Consider the following 23,699-nt stretch of genomic DNA (forward strand, 5'->3'; position numbering starts at 1 on the left):
AAAGAATTTTAAAAGGCTTGCTGAAAGAAGTCTTTCTCATCTATTAAAAAGACTCCAGTACCCCTGGGTAAGCTACTGTAGGATTTCCTTACCATAAAAGTCATTGATCCCCAATTGTCTTGATTAAATTTAATATTTCCTAAAAAGTTTGCTATCCTCTCTACAGAGAAAGAGCAGTCTTCTCGACCTTTTGTGTATCAGGTCACCACTATCATGCCCTCTTCCCCTATTTTTCCCTGTGACAAAACAAAAGCCAATATACAAATGTTTCTTCTACAAAGAAGGACACATTTTTCTGACCAGGTTTTCTTGCCCATTTTTCTACAGATTCTCTCTATGTGGTGTATTTCCTAAGGTGCAGTACCCAAATTTGCATCCAGTAGGTTAATCAAGGCTCTTTCAGTGCCAAACAGAGCAGACTTTATTCCTGCCCAGGACTGAAGATGCTCTTAATTAATATGCAACAGTATTGCACCTTAGCCATCTACTCTGATTGACCTGGGGTCAGACCAGGAGAACCTTTAGGCAGGGCTGAGGATTTGATAGAGCAACTTACTTGGTCATGTACCTGCTAGAGTTGGAAACAAGGAAGGTTCCCGAGGAAAGGTTCCTTATCTGCCTGACTCAGCAGTGCAGCCTGGACACACTGTCTGCTGGGAGCACTGGTTGAGGGAAAGGTGTGTCTGGAAACAAAACACGAGAACATGGGGCATGGCTGGTGGGTGCTGGGCAGGATGGGGCATTTAATAAATAAGGGGGCGTGTTGGCAAAGCAGCTTAAATTCAAGGGGTAGGGCGGTGTTCGGCTTAATGTTGGAGCGAATTATCTTGGAGGTCGTTTCCATACTTAATGATTCTAAGGGGGCATTTAGTAAGTGAAGACGCTACAGGAAAATGGGAAGAGCAAGTGGGCATACTTCCACTGTTGCACCTCTTGGAGGTAATACTGTAGAAGGGTTATTTTGTTAATCGCTTACTTTTTGGGGAAAAAAAATAAGTGCCTCGGGTGAGCTGGTTTGAAAATTTGTGGATGCAGGCGCATGAAGAAAGCGGAAAAGCCGCTCCCCAGCTACCGGAGGTGACATCCCGCGGCGGGACGCTTTTAAAAGGCTCCCTAGGAACTTCCCCGCTGGCGCAGGCCGGTGCCCCTCCGAGCAAACCGGGGCGAGAACTCAGGTGACCCTTCCGAGCCGCAGAGCTGCCGCGCGGGAACCGGCACCTCCCGGCAGCGCCGGAGCGGGGGCGGCGGCTGGGATCGCGCCCACCGGGCGGGCGGGCGAGAGCCTTCCGAGGGCTGCGGAGCGGGGCTGGCCGCACGCCCCCCGCGCCGGGGGGAGCCCGGCGGTGCCGGTGTCTCGGTGCCGGTGTCCCGGTGGCGGGGCGGGCCCGGGGCGGGCCGGGCGCTCCGTGCGGGAGCAGCTGTCACTGTCAGCGAGCCGGCGAACCGGGATCCCGGCTGCGCGCAGGGGGAATCCCCCGGCCTCGCCCCCGCAGCCAATCGCCGCGTCGAATGCAAATCACAGCCGCGCCCGGGCCAATGGGAAGGCGGAGGGGCGGGGAGGCGGTCCCCCCGTTGGACGGCGCGGAGGTCGGCGGAGGCCAATGAGGCGGTGAGGCGGGCAGGGCGCGCCCCGGGGGCGGGGACATGCAAATTTAGTTTGAAAAGAGGGCGGGAAATCCGAGTTTCGCGGGAGGCCCTTGGCGCGTAACCCGTCTCCTTTCCCTTCATTCATTGTCAGCAGCCGCCGCTTCCTGGAGCCATTTTCCAGCCGGCCCCACACAGCGGGAGCGGCCCCGCTCCATCCGCCGCATCTGCCCGCCCCGCCGCCTCCGTCCCCCCCCGGCGCCCCGCATCCTGCAGCCGGGGCCCCCCCGGCACCCGCAGCCCCCAGTATTTTGCACGGGGCCTCGGCATCGAGGAGGAAAGGAGCTGGGAAGGCCGGGGGGGGGGGGGAGGAGGGACGGGGGGGAGGAGGAGACGCGGCTGCGGGGACAGACCCGGAGGGAAGGATGAGAAGGGGACTCCAGCCTTCGGCCCCGGCAGCAGCGCCGCCGCCCGCGCCGTCCACGGACTCCAGAGCAGCCCCCGCCGGCTTCCCGACCCGCTTTGCCGCCGGCACCTTCATCCAGATCCGCAGCACCGGCGCCGTGGCGGGGGCGCCCTGTGTTATCTCCTCCTCCTCCGCCGCCGCCGCTTCCCAGGCTCCCGGTGCCTTTGCCCCGGCGGCGGATGGGGGCCATCCCGCTGGCAGCTCGCTGTACTGCACCCCGCACGGAACCGCCGGCAGGACGGCGCTGCTGCAGCCCGCTCTCGGCGGAGGCGGAGGCCGCCCCCCGGTAATTTTGTGTTTACCCCCCGTCCCCGCGGGGAGGGTGAAGGGGACGGGGGGGGATCCCGCCGCCGGCCGGACCCGAGGGGCGGGTGGGGTGCGGGGCGGAGGGCAGGAAAGGCGGAGGCAGCGCTTTGTTGCAATAAACTTTCCTGCCTCCTTCCCAACCCCCGCTGCCGGGTCTTATTGAAAAGAAGAGGGGGGGAAAAAAGGAAAAAAAAAAAAAGGAAGGGGGGAAATAATAATCCCCCGCCACGTCCCGCCGCACGGGTGCAAAGAGCGAGCAGCCGGCGGCGGGGAAGGGCCCCGGGGCGGGGGGCCGGGCCGGGCCGTGCCCCGCCGGTGTCTCCGCTTCACCCCCGGAGCCGCCGGTGACGTCTGGCACACGTGCGCGGAGGCCGCGGCTGTGACTGGGAGCCGGGGCGGGCGGGGAGGGGGACGCCGCTTCCTCCTCCTCCTCCTCCTCCTCCCTCTGGCCTGGGACAGCCCGACCGCCGGCCGGCTGCCCCCGGCCCCCGCCGCTCTCCGAAATGCCCCTGCAGCAGGTCAGTGACTCGTGGGGCGGCGGCGAGCACCAACCCTCCTCTCCCCCCGCTTTAGAATTTATGCCCCCTCCTTAAAATCTACGCCTCCCCCCTCAAAAAAAAAAAAAATCCTCCTCCCCCACTCGTGGGGTTTTCTTTGTCCTCGCCGATTTCGGGTGCGCGCTTGGCCCTCGTGGGCTCCGCCGACTTGGAGAGTGGGGGAGGGCGCGGGGCATCCCCGCCGCGCCGAGTCGGGGTCGTCGGGAGGGGCTCACCTGCCCCCCCGGGCTCCACGACCCCCGCCCGGCGGCGTGGGATTGCTCAACTCCTTCCCACCTCTCGCCCCGGTGCGCCCCTGCCAGGGCAAAAGGGGGTTTAACACCCCTTCCCCCCGCCCCCTTTTCCCTGCATCCACTCGGTGATGGTCCAGGTGTGGGATGGTGCTGTAATTCTGAAATACTTCTGGAAGAGCTTTGGGGGCAGCTCGGAGGCCAGGGAGGATGGCATGAGCTGCCTCTTGTGTGGGTTTTTGCAGGTGTTGGTTGCTGATCTAGTGGTGGAAGTTTCAAGGCTCATTAAAGCTCATCCAAAGCTTTTTTAAAATTTACTATTTTTTTTAACTTTTAAAATAAGCATCTTTGCTGTAAAAAAAGAATTTTTTTTATTTTTTAGTGCTCTTGGTCTTTAGCATATCTTAGTGGCACTCAGTGTCAAGCAAGCTACTTCAGGCCACTTTGTAAATATTTGGCTGTCCTACATGAAGGTTGATTCCTAGAAGGTGGTGGTAAGTGAATGCAAAGAGGAGCATATGTTACACGATGATTCTGGGAGAAAAATTATACAGGCTTTTTTGCCTTTGTGGGAGGGATGTTGATGTCATAGGAACTCCTAAAATTTCTCATTAATGGCTCCTGTAAGAAGGTATGATTTTAGTGCTTTTTTTGGGTTTTTTTTTTTTTTTTTTTATGCTGCTCGCCTCTCTAATGGTAGGAACTCCTGGCCTTAAAAACCTGGGAAGGCTTAATTCCACCTCAAAGGTTTGGTAGTGGAGAAAGTGATTTTGGCCTCTGCCTGCAAAGAAGTCCCCACACAAGTAATGAGTTTCTTGTATTCCCTCAGCCCCCATATTAAATTTGGGGAGAGATGTGGGATGGAGGAGGAAGAGAGTGGTCAGGCCAGCAGTATCTACATCCACTGGCTGGCACCCACCCAGAGTGATAAGCCATCCATGGCACACACCAGGAAAGGGGTTGTGCGTCCTGCTCTGCCCTGACAGCTGTGCTCATGCAAGTGCCCTTCTTGGAGCTGTGCTGTTTTGCCACAGACCCATCTTTCGGGAAGTCAGGCTGAAGCACCCTAGTGCTCTGCCTTGACTTTCTGCACCCCAAACTGCTTGGCAGGGACACTATCCTGCCCTTTCTAGTCTGCAGCTTCCAGGTATCTTTCCTTGAAAGTCATGGAGGATTTTCTGGGACTAGGAGGTGAGGATGTTCTGCCCTTGGTTCCTAGCAGAGTATTTTTGACTAACTAATGTTAGGGACTGGTGAATGGAATGAGAAACACTGGGTAGCTGAGGCTGTGAGCTCAGGAAAGTAGCACCAATATAAATTTAGCTCTTGATTATTCAGTTGCAAATAGTGGATGGAGTCTGAGACCCCCAGCTGGAAACAAGGCCTTGCTATGCAAAAGACTAGAGGTAAGTCTAAAAAATTTGGCCAGCACACCTGCACTGGTTCGATTATGAAAATACTCTTGCCTTGCAGATGTAACTGCACTGGCAACCCACCCATCACTTCCAAATATAAACTATGGTATGACTGAAAAAGAGTCAGTACAGCAGTATAGTTTAGGCTGCACAGGGATGTGTTCAACTACATGAGCCAATGAAAAAGATTCTTTGGCCCAAGTAAACTGCTTCCCTTGGGAATTTGGTGGATATTTTATCTGTGGTTGTGCATGTGTAACACTGATGGAAAAGCCTTGAAAAGTGGCCTAGTCCTTAACAACAGGCCTCTCCAGCCCCTTGCTGAGGAGAATTTGCACACTTCCATGTCCCAAACAAGCTTCTCCATACTGTCCAAAGCCAGTTCCTTGCTCTGTGGCAGTTCCTGTGGCTGAGGGTTGCTAACTGGCCCCTTGTGCCCTGGAGAGCTCTGGCTCTGGGAGGTCGTGACCCAGCCTGCCTGCCCTTTAAACTTGAGGACCTTTTGCAGGATTCCTGGGGAGTTCATAGAAAGTGTTTCCAGGTGGATCTGAACCCCTGCTATAGCTTGAACACCGTCAGTAATGAAGAATTTAACCCTTGCACAACAACCATCAGCTTGCACCCCTTGGGAGAACCTGATCCTCTGGAGACAGTGCTGTGGCAAGGGGCCAGTGGTCCTGCATCCTCCCATGCTCTCCTGCACCCTGCTGGGGGCTGGTGCTTTTTCCCTTCTGGAATCTCAGGCTTCCCAGGATGGAAAATTAACTCTGACCTAAATAAATAAAGGTTTTCTGCTGGGCAAGCAGGTTGAACCAGCTAATGGCAGGTCTGGGAAGTGCCAGGGACCATCAGGAGAAAGTGGTGGCCAGTGATATAGCACAGGAGTTGTGACACCATGTTGTTTTAGTGTCAGTGAGTTTGTGAATTGACTTGGATCCTCCTGAGAATGCAGAAGTTAGTGTTCAATGAGGTACCCCAAAAGCATTCTCACTTTGAGAAGGTGTTGCCTTCTCACTTGGTGTGAGAAAGTCGCTACCATTAGCACTACCCTGTGCTCAGAAATGGGGTTGCTAGAAAAGCAAGCTGCTCAAAATGTTTCTAATTCAAATAGCAGAGAATTTCTTACTGTCTTTGGGTTATAAAGATAAGCCTTTAAGCAGAGGGCCATTTTCTTAGCCATGAGAAAATGCTTAAATGGAGACACCACCCACATGTTAAGTCCTTTTTAAAAGGGGCTAAATCCTCTTAACAACAATATCTTTAGAGAACTCCTGTGGCCTTTAGATGACATGAGCTGTGGAGAGGCTAGTTCGGCATACTTCAGAAGGGGGCAGGAGGATTTACATTTCCAAGCTGAATACTTAGTACCTCTCTCATTTTTCTGGTGGTTTAGAAAGTACCTCTTCCTTCCTCCCTTCTTCTCAACGAGATGCAGCTGGAAAGGGAGAAAAATGCGGTTATGCACAGTCTTTCTCCTATGTGTTATGTAAAGGAGCAAGCCAAATAGGAAATAAATAATGAACAAGGATTTAAGGTTGGGAGAATGGGAGAATGGGAGAAGAACATAAAGAAGCAGGCAGTTAACTTAGTAGCTTTTCTTTATTTTGCAGCAATGGAAAGGTTTGTATGTGAAGGCACAAGTGTTTTCATATTCAGACCTGTTTACTTTGCCTGATATTTTGTGTTAGTAGAATTGAATGTTAGTATGAGTCTGGCACCTTTACTTTCTGACTAGCATTTAAGGGATGTTCTTTGGTTCAAATCCCTCTCCTCCAGCAACACACTTGTTTCTGAGCCCCAGGAGGTACCACATGGTCCTTTGGGTGCAGCTGTCTGAGGTGAGGTCAAAGAAGTATAAATCATGATTGCCCCAACCATGCTGGCAAACATGTTGTGAAAAGTGGGCATCCTAGTAAAACCCTACAGGTTTTCCAGCCCATGGGCTGTAGCTTGCTGATGGCTTTGCTATCCTCATGCAGATCCTCATACCAGCTGTGCTGGTATGGCTCCATCTGCACCAGAGCTCCTGAGTAGGGTAGCCTCATGGTGATAAGGGCTTTTGGCAGGGTTCCATGAACAGCTGAGCTGCTCAAAGGCTTTACTGTTGCTGGAAGGAGTAGGCTTGCTTTTCCCTCACTGTCTTCTCTATATCATCTTGTTTGCTCTGCCTATGGCCGGACAGGGTTCTTCCCCTACTACTGTGCCTGGGGCGCATCTTGCCATGCTGATAGGTTAGGTGTTTTTTGTTTCAACAATGTAGAAGAGCTGGCTCTGAGCACTAGGTCTGGCAGGCATCTTGGGCCCAAGATGGGCTGAGTGAGAAGAAGGAAGGAAACAGGAGCTTGCCCATGCAGTGGTGCAGAGGTTTTGAATTGTCCCATCAAGCTTCCATTTTATCATGTTGGTCTTACTGTTCTTTCTGTGAGTATATTTTCCTTGCACCACCAGTCTGCTTACCAAAATCTGGGTAGGGGTCACTTTATGTCCTGTTTATTCTTTTGCAGAGGATGCTCCACCTGGTTGAGCAAATACAGGCATTTTGTTTCCCCTCATTTTATTCCAGGTGTGTTGGTACTGTTCTGTTAATTTTTACTATGTGCTTATCTGTGAGTACGTGCAAGCATTTACAAGGAGAATAATCTTTCAGTTTAGGAACAGACGTATATTTGCAAGATGAAGGGTTCCCCCACTACTTCTGTGACTATGACTGTGGCAAGTGTTTCAGGAAAGAACACAGGGAAGGAGGCTTGCACAGGAAAGCCCTTCATGTGTCAAGGGAGCATTTTCTTGGTCAGGTGTGCAATGGGTTTTATAGCTATCAGTGGCTGGTGATTTTTGTGATCCCGGTTTAAATCTAGCTGTATTTCTGACCTTAGGTAGCAACAAGTTCTAGCCATTATTTAACTATTTTGTGTGAAAAACGAACAGTTTTCTTTGCTTCTTGCCTTGCATTTTGTTGGTTTATTTTTTTTTTTTTCTGTTTGAACTTGCTGTCTATAGTGTTCTTGGGTGATCCTAGATATTATGGTAGGGAAAAATGATTTTCTGATATATGTTTCTCTGCCCAGTTTATGATAAGTTATCTTATGTCCTCAGATGTCTTGTCCATTTTGAAGAGTGTCAGACAATTCATTTCTCCTGAAAAGAAAGCCATTTATGTAAAGCAAAAGGTGTCCTTTTGTAAAGGGACTACATGGGTGTGAAAACAAGTGTGTCTGTAATTGTAAGTTTTCACTTGTGAAACTTCCGTGGCCTGGCAGCTTTGAAAGATGTTTGGAACACATAGTAAACTCACTTTGCAGAGAGACCCTTTCAGACCTTGTTTCATGAAGTTTTAACCTGGCCCTGGAGAGGGGAGTGGGAGGTGTGGGACAGAGGGCATGAGTAGGCTTGGCTGCTGTGGGAATGGCTCTTTTTGAGATGCAAAAAGGAAAGTGAAGTAGCACCATTCCTCTTTGGAGCCCAATTCTGTGCAGGCCTGGTGTGGTTGTGGGAGGGAAATTCAGCCCATCCTTCCTGTTCAGAGCACCAAGAATGAGATTGGTATGTGTGAAATGAAGACAGGAGCTTTTCTTGGTAGCTTCAAGTATGGTGTCTTTTGGGCATCTCTTCCAAAGGTGCCTGCTTGGCTGATGGCCATGGCTCTGGTGGCAAGGCTGGTCCTGGTGTGCAGGAGTGGGAAGGTGGCTCAGGCTTTAGTCCTGGTTTGTGGGAGAACTGCCTGCTGAGGGTGAGTTGGATGCTCAGTTTCTGGCTCTGACTTCAGTTTCAGTGAGTTTCTTGCACTAGTGGTGGTTACAAAGATCCCACCTGGCCCAGTATGGGGCTTCAGCAGATGGAAAGCTCTTAGAGTAACTAAAGCTCCAGGTTTTATAGTCTCTGCAAATAATCTCATTTACAGGTAGCAGCCCTTAGTATGTATATATGGAGGTAACTCTCATCCTTACAAACGACTAAGTTGGACTTTAGGCTTTTGTTTTGGCTGACAGAGTTAATCACCTCTTTACATTATTTTCAAGACCAGGATTGTGCACAAAACAATAATTCTGGGGAGAAGAAACTCCTATCATGTTCCCTGGGGGAAGTGGTGTGCAGTGGGAGGGAGGCTGCCTGTTCCTCAGAGATGGGGGGCTGCTGCAGTGCTGGAGGTGCTGCTGGTGAGGTATTTGAATTCTGTTTCAATTTCAGTTCTGTTTGAAGACAGGCTTGGCAAAATTGCCCAATTTATCACATCTTTAAAAAGGAACTATTTAACTTCTGTTTTCCTCAAGTAAGTTGGTCCAAAACCACACTTGGAAGTGCTATGCCTGGCATGGGTGTCTCTTGAAGTACTATGCTGTCTGCTTGGATGCTGCTGCTATTTGCTGGATCTTGTGGCATTCATGGAGTTCCTAATGCCTTGACAGCTCAACATGGCCTGTGGTAAATATTTGCATCTGCAAGCCCTGTAAAAGGAGAAGGCAGGAGCTTGACTAGGTGTTTATTAAGCCAGAGCTTAATGAAAATGGCCTTTCTTGTGTGGCAAGAGAGTACTACTTCATGGGTTTTAGCATCCCTTTTATACATACATGAATGCATAGCAAATATGCTGGTAGCTGTTTGCAAACTGAGCTTGCCTAAGGTTAATGGTGTGTGTCATGAGTCTCCTGTCCCACTTATGAACGTGAACAGTTGTTGACCTGACCTGTGACAGTGTGAAAACTAACATGCTAACTCTGTCACTGCTGCACATGCATGCCCTGCAGCTCTCGGGTGTTTTGTGTCCCAGCTCTTTGGCCCAGGACTAAGCTAGGAAGGCAAAGAGGAGCATTAAAGATCACCTTCTCAGAATCAGCTGGCATCTCCTCTGTAAGTGTGCTATGTGGGCAAATACGGCTTTTCTGTATTCCTGGCTCTAAAAGTAATACCAGTATTCCGTTTCGTTGCTTTCTTGGAGTAGGAGACTTGATCACCTCCAGCTACTTTCAAGATTCTTCCAACTTGTATGTGGCTGCATTTAGGCCCAGAGGTGTCCACTACATAAGGCTGGTGGCATATTCAGGTGCCTCACTTCAAGGGTCTAGAATCTGATTTTTGAGAAGATATGGGGTGTTTCCTGTGATGCACAATTGCAGATGCTGAGTCTTTGGTATCTGGAGCTTTAGATGGACAAATCACTGTTAAAAGCAGGGGCTGCTATTATTTTGGCTCTCATTTCTTTATTTCTACAATGTAATTTTATGGTCCTGTCTCATAGACCTTGTGGGCCACTAGTTGTTTTGCAAAAATCTGTGAAAACTATTAGAAAACATGTAAAGAACTATATTTGGTAAAAATAAGTTGTATTGGGCATCTGGAGAACAAGAGATGTTTGCTTAGCCTTTGCTGCTTCAGCTCCAGCATTCCTGCCCAGAGTTGTGGTATGACTGTTCATTATGTATGCATAGATTCTAAAAGTAATTTTCATTAATGAACTTCTTGAAAGACATTCTCATCTTAACCATGCTATTCTGGTTTGGGTTTTTTTGCTTGTTGTACAGCTGTTGGTTCAAAGGTTGTTGCATATTGCATAACTTAGTGCTAGTAGAGGGGGGCGGGTGAAGGAACTCATTGGCAAACTTCCTTCCTTGTTAATTAAGGTGACATTAAAGGTCTCTGGTTTAGGACCAAATGGTACACACCATGCACTGCAAGAGTTGAATTCTTATATGTCATGTCAAGCTCATTGGTCCACTTTACTGGTTCTCTCTGAATATAACTTTGTCTTACTTTTGGTTCTACCCGTTAGTTATAAAATCATACTAAAATTAGAGTGCAGTAACAGATACTTTTTTTTTTTTGCAAGCCACTGAATATGCACTGTAGGATTTTATATTTTTTACACATTTTAAAGTACAGATGTAATTTTAGAGTGAAATACTTCTCCATGGGGTGAGTGTACTATGCTATCTAAAAACCTAGCTTTCAAGTTTGCCTTTAAAATGCTTTTCAGAAACAAACTGTTATGTAGACTTGTGTGCATCCCTCCTTCCTAGACCTTCAGTTTAAGAGGTCATCTGGCAAATTTCTGAAAGGTCTGGAAATAAAAACCTTATTTCTTGGCCCAGCAATTGTATTGCTGCAGTCCACTGAGGTTGCCAATAGGCTTCTGACTTTTTGGATGCTACCTGAGTGTAAGGAGATAAGTATGTAAAAAGTACAAAATTATGTACAGAGAAGGTTTCATCTTGTACCATAGGTGGAATGGTGGTTTGTGTGTCCCAGGTTGTCTGCCATAGCTTAGGATGGGTATTAGGAAAATAGTCTTCACCCAGAGGGTGGTTGGGCACTGGAACAGCCTTCCCAGGGCAGTAGTCACAGCACCAAGCCTGGCAGAGTTCAAGAAGCCTTTGGAAAATGCTGTCAGGCACATAGTGTGATTGTCAGGGATGCAGAGGATCTGCAGGACCAGGAGTTGTATGTACTCTGATCCTCTGGGTCTGTTCCAACTTGGGTTATTCTATGATTATTAACGGGTAATGGTTTTAAACTAAAAGAATGTGGATTTAGACTAGATGCAAGATGGTTTTTACAGCAGGGCTAATGAAACATTGGAACAGGTTGCTGAGACAGGTGATAGGTACACATTCCTGGAAACATTGAAGGGTGGGTTAGATGGGACTCTGAGCAACCTGATCTAGTTAGCTGTCAGTGCTCATTGCAGGGGGGTTGGACTAGATGACCTTTAAAGATCTCTTTCAGCCCAAGATATTCCATGATTCTGTAGGAAAATGCATGCTCTAAGGAGCAGATCTGAAGGGTTTGCTGCATTCTCTGAGTGCTTCTGTAATGGAAAGTGGGCTTTCCTTCACCTCCTGCTTGGGTGTTTTTTAACGTCTGCTGTTTATAAAGTCATTTTCCTACCAGGGACACTAGAAATGGAATTATATAGAATTATAATGTCTTGAGCAATGCTAGTAACCTAATAGTGCCTTCAGCATTTGTTTTCTTGTGCTGTTAATTCTGGAATTAAATGGCAATTACCATGTATATATGCTGGTGCTGTTTCGCCTTGCCAGCGTTGTGTTTTTAGACAGCGTTGGTCGCGCACATTGACAGTCAGTTTTTTGTCCCCGTACAGTGAGCTAGTTCACACTTTGTCTAATGTCTTCGCATAGCAGGAATTGATGTTGGTTACAGCCCTCAACAGAAGGCTTTTGTGTGGTGATATCTGAAAGCTGTCTTGTTGGAGCTTTTATCAAGGCTATTGCAATGAGGCCATTATCTCCGCTCATGGAAAACATAGATATTCGCAGAAATTTTTATAGCCATGCTTGGTAAGTGTCATGCTGGGACAGAGTGACAATGCTGGAGCAGGACAGAAATAACACCCGAGGTAGCAGCCATGCTGTGGCGGGGCGTTATCTGTCCTTGCAGACTTGGGGACAGGGTGGGAAGGGAACCCCACATGGGGCAGACGGAGGGTGGTGATCAGGGCTATCACAGGCACGAATAATCCTGGCTGTCGGCTCAGTAGAATAAAGTTTCACTTTTCATGGTAAGAGTTTTATTGAGTGGCTCTAAGTAACCCAGATCTGAATTGCTGTGTAATGCTTCTGCACCTCGTACTTTTTTGGGTGGGTTTTTTTTGGGGGGTTTTTTTTTGGTTTTTTTTGGGTTATGTTTTGTTTTTTTTTTTTTTTTTAACTTTCAGCTGCGCAGTATCTGTGACCAAAAAGTGTCTCTGGGGACTTATGTAAAACTGCAAGTCGGGTGAGAGGAAGCTTAAACTTCACAACCCGGCTGTAGTACCCTTAAGCACAGAATTCTTTCAGCCAGTAAAAAAGACAACTTACTACTTGAGGTGAGTGCAGGGAGGGCTTTAAAAATTATAATAGCATTTTCGCTGGCTTCTTTGTCTCAACCATGGGTATTCCACTGGGTTCACTGGGTTTATTTTTTCTTTCCCTCGGGAGTTATGGGTTAGCAAAAGCTTTTTTTTTTTTTTTTTTTTGTAGAATGCAGTGTCCTGAAAGCATAAGCAAGTTGCTCATTTTCTTTCTCTGATTCTTAATCATAAGAACTGCCTTGATGATTTTTCCCACCTCAGATTAGCAGTTTATTTATAACATGCTAATGTTCTGCATGCCCGTTGGTATTACTGTTCTGTCATGCTGAGCTGAGAATTGTTCTCTCGAAAACTGGCACTGCAAAGATGACATAAAAGAACATGAGAAATTGCCTATGATAGAGAAACATTCAGGTGGCTTTTGGTATGACTTTGATTCACGCTTTCTTCAAAATCATTTACATTTCCTTCCTGATTTCTGTTGCTAGTCACATTCATGTTGCTTGGTTTTATTTTTGCTTACCCAAAATAAGGAAAAATGCAGACCGTTGGCTTTTGGCATCCTTGTTACCCTTTCGTTCCTACTGGCAAACTTCTCTGTGATCGTCTTCCACGCAGCGTCACCAGCTGCCTTCTTGGATTGCAGGCAGGGGAATGAGGAACTCCAGGAGTGTTTCCCCCTTCCTGCAGGGTGTCTGTGGAAAGCCTCTATCACATCTAGGGGTTAGCAGCGTCCTTCCCACTGGTCCTCCACTTCAGCAGCTCTGCAGAAAGACAGGAAGCATTCAAAGCCCACACTGTGCAGTGTGGGGTGTCTTGTGCGTGGAAAAGCAAAGGGCAAAATAAAAACATATCCCTTGAGTTTCTGTACTTGGAGCCATGTGCTTTGTAGGTGTTTTCAAGAGAGATGACAAAGAAAGATGTAAGATCATTTGGCAGCCTCTTGTGTTACTATGACCTGTTCATCTGTAGAGATGCTCTTCATGTTGCTGCTGGTCTTGGCGCACTGAAGTCCTTCCCTATTCTCGTCTTGTTAGCATCATGTTTGCTGAGTATGTGGGAAGTGAATGCAACAGTAGTGAACAGGTTGTGTGCAGTTGGCTAGATATTAAACTTAGGTACAGCCTTCTGTGGGAAGAATTAAGTTAGTAGCTACAAAGGATTTTTTTTGGTGGTATTTGTATTTAAGGGGGACAGAAACCCCTTTTGCTGTGAAAGGGAATGTGTAGGGAATTCCAGAGACTGGCATATTTAATTTAGAGAAGAAAAGAAAGATAAAAGGGGGCAAATCCCCCTTATTCAGAGCCATATGTTCAAGGTGCTATCCTTAGTGTGATTTATTTGCTTCAGAATTAGGAACGAGGGTTGCTAGGAAAAGTAAGATGCATTCACTTCTTTCACCTAAAAGAATTTTATAAGGGTGATTACAGTCTCCCTCCTTTCTCCCTCTTTCCTAGTCCTGGAGAATAATCAATTTAACAATAAGTCAGAGCAAGCAAAAATGTGATTGTTCTCATCTGCAATGCAGACACTAAAATGGACTCCTTTCTCTAAGGCCGAAATCAAGTCTTTCTGTTTTGAAGTCAATCAGGAGTTATCATTAGGTTTTCAGTAAGAAAGGATCAGAATTTCAGTCTTTTTCTTTCCCCTTTAAGATTTGTGAAGTTTTGGGGCATTTTTGACTATTCTTTCGATGGCCTCAATGCCAGTTTCAAACCACTTCCTTACTTCCTCTAAGGTGGGGAAGCAGCACCAGTTGTACTGGACAGGGGTTTTATCTGTTCTAAGTACTTAATTTCAAGTGGAGAAATGTGGCTTTCCCAGCTGTTTAAAAAGCTCAGTTGCCTCAGCATGTGGAGAGCAGGTCCCAAACTCTGTTTGACCAGCAGCAGAGAAGGGGGGAATTGCCTTCAGACCTTGCAGGGAGAAAACTCGAGGCATCTATGAGGTGCTGTAGTATATCTGGCTAAAAATACCAGATACTTGAGCTTACCTTATTGACTTGTTGGATGGCAATACATTGTTGAAATGGAAAAAGCCAACAGATCCTGTACTTTGTGTAGTAGTGCAATGGTCCAAGAGGGTTGGCATAAAGATCCCAGCAAATGTACTTGCTCACCAGAGCTACCCTGACTTTCCCACTGAAAGTGCAAGTATGGCATGCCTAGAAGATAAGGAATTGCCTGCCTCCCTGCAATGGTGCTGGAAGGTTTGCTTTCCTCCTGAAAAGCTGATGTCAGACTCTTTGTCCAGATTTAGCCCAGTCTCTTTGGTTAGTGTTGATCGAATCATATGAAAATGTATTGTTCCTTCTGCTGCAGAGTGATGCTGAATGCCTTCTACAAGTACTTCGCCTCTCCCTGAGAGATCATGCTTTTTGTCCTCATTGTTGCTCTGCCTTGTATTTGAGTGCCTCTCCATGACTGTGTGGGCATGAGCCCCAGCATGGAGCAGGTACAGTGATCTTCCCAGTCAGAACTTTGAGTTAAAAGTATTTTCTCAATGGGAAGGTACATTTTAACTTGCTACATGCATCTCCTATAGCGTGATGAAATTGCATCAGTATTTTTACTAAGCATTTTTATCCAGAATATCAATTTTAGCAAAGTGTTTTTTTAAGTTCACTATTAAGATCTTTAATCTTGGAAGGCAAGCCAGCGAGGTGATTCAGGTAAAGAACCTTTTAGAGTCACAATATAGAATTTTTTCACCCAGACAAAGGAAGGTGGTGGTTTGAGCACACGCCAGTTTGCCTTTCCAGAGCTGTGATACAGCTGAACCACAGTGGAAATCTGGAACCATAACAGCACTGCTTATAGGAAGTTTGACTCCCTGCATTTAACCACAAATGTGGTCAATGTTAGGAGAAGCAATAGCAGAGGGGAAGAAAGGTGGTAGTATTTGATTAGCTTTTTTCTCGTTTTCTGCTGTGAGGAAAGCGCGATAACATTACTAACTGATGGTTCCAGTTTCCTTATTACACTTTGAGGATACTCTTTTAGGGTAGATATGATAAGACTTGCTTTCAGCATTTTAAATAGTCCAATGTTGTTAAGCAGTTGTGCTGCTTGGTAAACTGTTGGGTATTTCTGAAGACAGTTACATGGAGAAGAGGATTAAATACCATGTCAAGATTCTTCAGGTGGTCGCTAGCTTCATGCAGGGATTGAAATGCAAAGCAGTTCAGTCATGATGGGTTTCTGCAGGAGGTTATTGAGGGATAGAGGTCTTCCCATTGATCCTCACCATTATGCCCTAGACCAACATGCTGTATTCATTCAGTTCAGCAGCGCAAGAACGGCTGTCTGTCTTGGACACTAAAATATCCCGCTGTTTCCTATCTGCACGTTCTTGGAAATGAAATGTAATCCTCTCGTAGGCAGAGTAGCCTTAATTGCCTCGTGGGCTAGGAAGGAAAGGATGATTTGGGAACCAGGTCTGTGCTACTAGAAGTGCTTCCCATGACAGAGGGGATTTCCTGGAACCATGCTGGGGGACCCTTGGGCGATATGGTTTCAGAGTCAACTTGCAGCCACAATCCAAATTGGTGCCTCCACAAATAGGGTCATGCTGCCCTCGTACCTCTCTGTGCTTGTCAGACTGGGGACTGCTCCAGCTGAAAGCTAACACTGGCTGAGTGATTAGTTTTCAGCACAGGGAGCTCCCTGGCCCAGCCAGCCACAGGGTTAGGGTGAAGGTGGCCGGCAGGGGCTGCCCCTGGCCATACCCTCTCCCCATGCACGGGACGCTTGCTTGGAGTGGCAGCAAACCAAGAGCCTCGCTGTGTGTGTGACCTCAGCATCTCCTAGAAGCCAGTGGAGTTGTGTGGAACGAAACCTTAACAGATGGCTCTGCAAAGAAATAGGCAGCTTTTGTGCCACTACTCTGCTTGGGTTAGCGAGGGCATGCAGCTGCCACAGCCTGGCCAGCAGTGCCCAAGGGCTGGAGGGAGCTCGCACGCTCTCCCCATCTCCCGCTTTGAAGGGCTTGGAGGCAGTATAGCAGGTTTGTGAGCACATGGAGGAGTAACTATGGCTGAAAGCATCCTCAGTTCATGGAGGAAAGCCATATTTGCTTAAACTGGGAATCTGCTCAGTCCTGTTTGCACCTCATACATTTGTCTTCCAGTCCCTGACAGAGGCACCCAGGCTACATGTAATTTAATTACTGTCTGATGGCTGGCACTGAAGTAGGTGAGGATATAAATGTAATTTGTGCCTAGAAGTTATGTATGTAGTGAGCTTGCAATACTGGAGGCCTTCTCAACAATCACAGCTGTCAGGGTATGCCTCTAGAGGAAGGACTGGCTGTGCTACTCTGGCAGGTACAGTCTGACAGGTACAGCTCTAAACAAGCCTTTAATGTAACTAATTGTTAATAGGTGAAAGTAGAGTTGTGGTCTTGCATGAAAGATCACAGAATCCTTGGAGATAACAACTGGGATAGCTTTTACAATCAACAGCCGCGGCAGCTGTGGCCAAGGGTTTTGTGTTGTGTAGTTTATGAAGTTGGGAAGGCTCACAGGGCTTCTGGTCAGAGGGGTAGTAATGAACACCAGTCACATGCAAAGTTGGCCGAGGAAGGTTGAGTTTCATGACTGCACAAATAGCAAAGTCTCCTTTCTGCCCCGCAAATGGTGAGGTGGAGCCAGCATGCGTGGCAGCGAGAGCATCCAGGGCCCTGCTTATTCCATGCTACAGCAGAATTCTGCCTTTGTGGCCAGAATATACTGCTGAATTTCAGCTTTGACTTAAAAGAAGGTGTATTATTGTTATTGTAAGTAAACCTCCACTACAAACTCAGCTAGTGCGGAACTAACTTTGGAGGCAGACTGTAACTCACAGGGCTGTGAAATAAGAGTTCACTTTAATCTGTTGTCTGTTTTCAAACATAACTATTTTGTTATTGATTAGTTGCGAAAAAGGTCTGATGTGTTTATCTCGCAATCCTTACACACGCTGCCCACTGCCAGGAGCCTCAGTTCTCCCCTCAGCAGCTGCCAAAATTTCCGTCTTTCTCCTGATACTTTCTTTAGCACCATTGTGCATTGAAACGCTTGCAGGATAGCAATATGTGAAAGCTGTGTAGCATTCCTGTTTATCTTGGAAGTCAGTGTTTTACACAAGGAGCACTGTAACTCTGCCATATTTACTTTCTTGTATTTAATTCAATGAAATGTATTTACCTGAAGTGGACACGAAATTTCCAGTTTGCGGTGGAAAGGACCAAGCTGCAGAACTCGTTCCAAGTCAGGACAGAGTGCATGAGGGCTCCTTGCCAGTGCAAAGCGTGGGAGGAAATTCGGGAGTAAGACGACTCTTGCTGCTATCATCAGCAGGCGCCTGTTGAAAGGGTAGGAGTTACGGATGTCAAGGCAAGACAACAGGTTTTTGTGTTTTCTTGAATTTTAGACTTCCAAGACAAACTGATGACTGGCAAAGCAGGTTTTGTCCAAGACTGTCTCTGCTTTAGCTTTGATAAGAACTTGCAGTCTCAGATAGTGAGATGTAGTCAAGTTTTCTGGGGTAATCTTAGCTTTACAGTTTGATTATAATTTGGAATTAGGGTTGGGAAAACAATTAGTGTAGGAAATGAAGGTTTCTGTGGGAATCTATCATGCTTAAGGATTTATAGCAATCTAGCAAGTCTGCAGGCTGGTGAGGGCTTCCCACTGCTGCCTCAAGTTACCTTTTCTCCTGCTTCTAAGAGTAGGCTGTCCTCCTTCCTATCCATATATTGTTGAGAGAGGGCATCGTCCACAAGCTATTTTTATTGCTATTCCTTTCCATAATTATATGTAGCTTTTATAAATCTGTCTGGATGGGAAGCTCTCGTGTACTTTTGAAGGGCTTATTTGATCTAAATTTAAGATGTCTCATGTCCAGTTGTGAAACTTGCTATTTTAGTTCACTCTACCTACAGCTTTTACTAAAACAAGAGGAAAAGGATGAAGAGGAGAGGCTGAAAAGGGTGTGTGAGAGGAGGGAAAGATGACTCATAAGTGGGACTACATTTGAAAGTGAAAAGGATCAAGGTGTACTGATCATAAGAGAGAAAGTTATGGCTTCTATGAAGAAGGCACAATTAAACCATGTGGTCATTTATCTTCTGAACAGATTAAGGTATGTTTGGGGAAGAACCCATGGGCCTGAATTGAGTAGATAGATTTCTTCACTCTTCCAAGTTATTTAAAGAAAGGAATTTTTAGTGCAGACTTTAATAGGTGGTATTTTAGTGCTAGATTCCACTGGAAGACTTCCCCAGGCTTCTGGAAAATCCCATTTAGCTGTCCATTGCCTACAGGATAGTTCTAATAGCTGCATGGTTATCCAACAGGATAGGTAGCGCAAGGGGAAAGAGGGGGAAGGCCACAGTACAAGAAGCCAAATGGACTTTCTCTGAACTTTAGGCTACAATCAAGGGAAATTAAAGCTCACTAATAGACACACCAATTTCTGCTTTCAATCCAGATGTTGTCTCTTTTGCCCCTCTGCTAACGTTCTGCTCTTCCAGCCTTGTGCCAGTGCCCGTAAGACTTCCAGAATACTTGGGGTGGCCAATAGTCTTGAAATAAGCCTTTCTGTAGGGCTTTGAGTAGTGTGCAGTTATGAGGATGGAGTTCTTTTGTATACAGCACTGCAAAGAGTGCCTGTGGTGTTTCCAAAAGTGTTTACCAGCAGTATCCCACAGCCAGCTCTTCCTACCTTCACCCTTCTCCTGCCAAAAGCTAGAAGTTAACAAAGGTACAGCTGTCCGGCATGTGAATGAGGCTTATAGAAAATACATTTAATTTTGTAAAGCATTTTGATTAACAAAAGTAACTTTCTATATGAAATTGGTTTAAAAAATTGGCTAAGTGGAAGGAATAGAGTCCTTTTGATTGATTCCAGTGAGTATTTTCACTAATCCAAATACGATGGAGTGCTTTCATCGTTGTCACAGAAGTAAACAAAAAAACTGTTACTGATAGTAATTGCCAGCAGAATAGTAGATGATAATGGAGCTCTCACAACTTGCTCTGTAGGCACATTCAGACACACTGTGTCTTTAGTACGGCAAAAGGCGAAGTTGTATGCCAGAGCACAGGGAATGCAAGCCATGCCTTATGAAAGGGGGCCTCTATCCTGGAAAGCAGCAATTCTGAAAAGTCTGTAGTGGACAAGCAACTGCACACCAGCTTCCAGCACAACATGAGAGGCCATGGCACTGAGGCTTGCATCCTGGCATGTACAAAAAAATTAGCAAGAGTGAGGATACTTCTGCCTCAGTCAACAGTTTTGGTGTGACTGATACCTAAAATAACATATAGTGATTCAGTACTAATATTTGCAAGGAAAAGGTCTTGAAATTAGAAGATGCTGTTAAGCAGGGCAACATGAGTTATTTGAGGTCTAAAGAAAATGCCCTTCAGTGCAACTTAAGCAATATTTTGATTATGAAATTAATATTAAGGAGTGACTGGATTGGTAAGAGATACAGCATTGGGACTGATAGTTGATACAGCTGATGGTTACACTTCTGTCCAGAGGGACTTTGACAGGCTTGAGGAAGGGGCTGACAGGAACCTCATGAAGTTCAGCAGAAGGAAGTGCAAAGTCCTGCCTCTCCAGAAGAATAATTCCAGGTACCAGCGTGGGCTAAGACAAACCTGCTGGAAAGCAGCCCTGCAGAGTGAGAAGATCCTTTCCCTCCGCTCAACCCTGGTGAGACACAGCTGACATGCTGGGTCTGGTTTTGGGTTCCCTGTTATAAGAGGACATGGACATACTGGAGCAGGTCCAGTGAGGGGCTATGAAGGTGGTTAAAGCCTCAGAGCATCTTGTATAGAAGAAGAGGCTGAGATAGCTGGGACTGTTGAGCCTGGAGGTGTTTAAACACATGATGGGAGAGAGTGAAGAAAATTGGGCCAGGACATTCTCATTGGTAGCCAGTGACAAGATAAAAGGGAATGGGCAAAAATTGTAATGAAGAAAGTCAATTTAAACAGAAGATTATACAGCAAAGGTATGCTTGAACAGGTCCCTTAGGTTGTAGAGTTGCAGTCGCTGGCCATATTAGAAACCAAACTGAATACAGCCCTGAGCATCCTGTTCTAGTTGCCTTCTTTTTGGGCAGTGGCAGGTGGACTAGATGATCTCCAGAGGTGCTTTCCCACCTCAGCCACTCCCTGAGATGATTCTGGTGTTAAAGGACTTCTTAAGTTGTTGAACTTGAACACATTTAATATTGAAAGCTTAAACAATGCAAACTCAAAGTGGAAATCTGATTTTTTTAAGTGAGGGAAAAATAATGAGTTTATGCCTTCCAGTTCTGACACAATGACTGTTTTGCTGTAATTTCTGTGTAGAGTTATGCTCTGTAATTTCAACTCTGAACAACCTTGAGGTTAGCAAATCCTTCTACTTGCTTTTTTGGTAGGAGCAACTGTGTTTATGGTACTTCTTGACAGGTGTTTGTTCATTTTATTTTCATAACAAAGATTCTAAAATTGCAATCTTATCCTTAGCTACAATACCACAGCAACTAGGGTCTATGATACGTAGGAGGTGATATTAGAAAGTCAGATTCTTTCATCAAAATGTGTAGATTAAAGAGAAAAATGCAAATTCACCTTCATTTTTAAATTTGAGACTTCAGGATGCTACTAATTTTTCTGGAGAGGTCATCTCAAGTTGTTTCATTTAGGAAATACATTGTAAAAAAGACAAAGTAGAAGGGACAGATTATGTCTGGTCTGGGTCAGTTTTCACAGAGGTTAAGGTCCTTGTTTGTCTGTATGACTGAAGATTTTCTGCTTCACCAAGGCCAAAAGGGATAACCGTTTGAAAATATCCTATATAATCTGAGAAAGAACAGCAGCTTTAATGTCTTTTCCCACAGGTAATGGATTTCCTGTGACTCCCTAGAAAACCATCTGTTTTGGTTATTGTCTTGTAAATTAGGCTGTCACATCAGTTGTTTTAGATTGTCCTGTGCATGACAGAATTTTCTTAAATGTGAAAAATAAAATTATTTAGTCTACCAACAGTTATTCACTTCACTTAAGGCCTGCTGCCATCTTGTCTTTTATTCCCTCTCTGTAAATGGGAATAAGTAAAACTTCCTATTTGAAATCAGTTCGTTGTCATTTTGCCAGCACCTCAGGTTGTTCTGCTCCGTGGTAGCTGATGCATTGATAAAACACTGCCAAGGTAGAATGTGCATCACAGTGAAAGCTCAGTGGATTAGTTGTTCTTTGTGACATTACACAGCATTTAAAATGTCAGGAACTTGGCTATCTCTGTGCCATTTCAGCCATGTAAACTGTTGCCAAACTGACCTGTGCAATAAAAGTAAATGCGGCAGCTGCCTACCTTGATGTGGGGAGGGAGGAAATCATCAGTTTCTAGAGTTTAGCAACCCAGGCTAGGTGAAAACCAAGTTCGGTTTGTAGTGAAAGAAATGTGCTTTGAAGAGAAGCTTTCTGATGGTAGTACTAGCTCCAGATCTTGGGTGGAGGAGGCTGTCAGCCATAACTGGGGTCTTTAGGGCCTTGCTATCTGTGATTATCGCCCTTGCTCTCTTCTTATGATCTTTTATCTATTTCTTGGCTTTCTGCTAATCTGGAGCCTCCTTTCGGACTGCTTCTGGGAATAGCTGCTTTTGGATATGTAAACCATATTTTCCTGTTTCTTGGCACTTGTTATTTATTTTTGTTACTCTGAGGTTTGGTATGTGGAAGAGGTTATTGTGTTAACTTCATCAAAGTTGTGTAGGGATTTTTTTTTAATATATATATAATGCTGACAATTTAATTTTTGAAACTATACTTAATTAACTTGCAAATGATAAATTGATCTCTTGTGCAAAGTCAGCATTATGGTTACTTGTAGGTGCAAAGATAACTTATCAGGGTTAATCTATTTGAACAATGTTGAGACTCCCTTAAAGTGAACTAACACTCACAATTTATGTAATGTACAGAACTGTACTGTGTTACGGTAAATGATTAGGACTCTATGTTATTTCTTATTGTCTGAGTCTGTAAATGCAAATCATTGCATGTTGTCTGGGTCTTCTGAATGTTTTTTGTCAACTTTCACAGCGACCTTTGGAAACTAGATAAAATTTTTATCACCCTAAATGGATTCAAAGTCCATTTATTACTTTTGGGGAATCCTGCTGTATGCTTTTATACTTGGGTGGAACTGGGTTAAGAAAATACTGCAGAATAAAAGGTTTTGCTACTTAAGATCTGATTTCTCATTACTAATTACATTAATTGAAAAAGTAGATAGTTGTAAGAGCCATTGTACCTCAGACAGTGTATTAAAAATATGGAGTCGGGATTGGTGTTGACCTTTTTTAAGGAATTATTCACCTGCTTTGGGGATGCGAATACCCAACACTAATGCTCATGTGCACCTGAGTTTTTAAAACTTGTTACCTTCTAGTTATAGTTTTCTAGTTTCTTAAATATTTACATAAGTATTCTTAGCGTCATTAATTTTTGAAAGAATGTACAAGTTTGTTGGTTCCCTGTGAATCACCTCTCAATGAGTCAAGTGATGCAGTCCCATGGCTCTGCTCTGATATAACTTGTTATGGCTATTTTGTATGGAATATAGAAAGGTTTGGAGTGCCAGGGTGGGACATTGTGAACTGCAGACACGTGTAGACATGAAAACTTGCACTCCAGAAACTTCATTTGTGAAATTCCACAGACACTGTCCTCTCTTGTAGGGATCCTGTATCCAAGGAAAACAAAGCTCAAGATGCTGTGGCTTAGGCAGGCAGTTTAGTGAGTGAACTTTGTAAAGCAAGCCCGATCTTGCACACCATTACAGAGCATCTACACTGAGATAGCCCTGATGTGGCTTTGTAAGTGCTCCTCTTTCTCCTCACTTTTCACTTTGTATGTATCTGGTTTTATTAGTTACATCTTCCTAGAGAGGTTTATCGCTCTGTTCTGTACATTTTGTAAGTGAGGAATAACACTTTTCCTGATTTCTGTGTCAATATATGTGCTTGGAATGCTGCTATTAGTTTTTAGCCTGTTTATTTAATGCTCCGTGGCATTTACTGGAATTTCCTACCAGGAAGTTCATCCTATTATATTCTCCAGCTCTCAGTGTCCTTCCTCCCCCAGTCTCAGGGCTTGTTTGTTTAATAGACAATTTGGCAGACAACTGACAGTGTTTAAAAGTTTTTCTTCTCGAAGTAGCTGTGCTAATTTCCACACATAGAGTGGAAACCACTCAGTGAAACAAATCCAATTGCAATCTTATTTTGAAGTTGATGATGTTTAAAATAAAAAATAATCCTTAAATACAAAAGAAAAAAATCTGTAGGATG

General features: G+C 45.4%; 1 protein-coding gene across 4 annotated transcripts in view; it reads left to right on the plus strand.

Annotated features, from left to right (window-relative positions):
* The first annotated feature begins 1,707 nt into the window (after positions 1-1,707).
* The window catches only part of E2F3 (E2F transcription factor 3), a 42,071-nt gene continuing 20,079 nt past the window's right edge, over positions 1,708-23,699 (plus strand). Inside the window, exon 1 of one of the 4 annotated variants that reach the window (XM_030265568.4) lies at positions 1,708-2,336. In XM_030265568.4, the coding sequence (XP_030121428.1) occupies positions 2,010-2,336 (327 nt within the window). In that variant the 5' untranslated portion in view covers positions 1,708-2,009. Of the gene's footprint in view, positions 2,337-2,488; positions 2,875-23,699 lie in introns of those variants that run through there. The other 3 variants (XM_030265567.4, XM_072924177.1, XM_072924176.1) reach the window with 3 other exon arrangements.

Source organism: Taeniopygia guttata, chromosome 2, assembly GCF_048771995.1.
Source record: "Taeniopygia guttata chromosome 2, bTaeGut7.mat, whole genome shotgun sequence".
NCBI lineage: Eukaryota > Metazoa > Chordata > Aves > Passeriformes > Estrildidae > Taeniopygia > Taeniopygia guttata.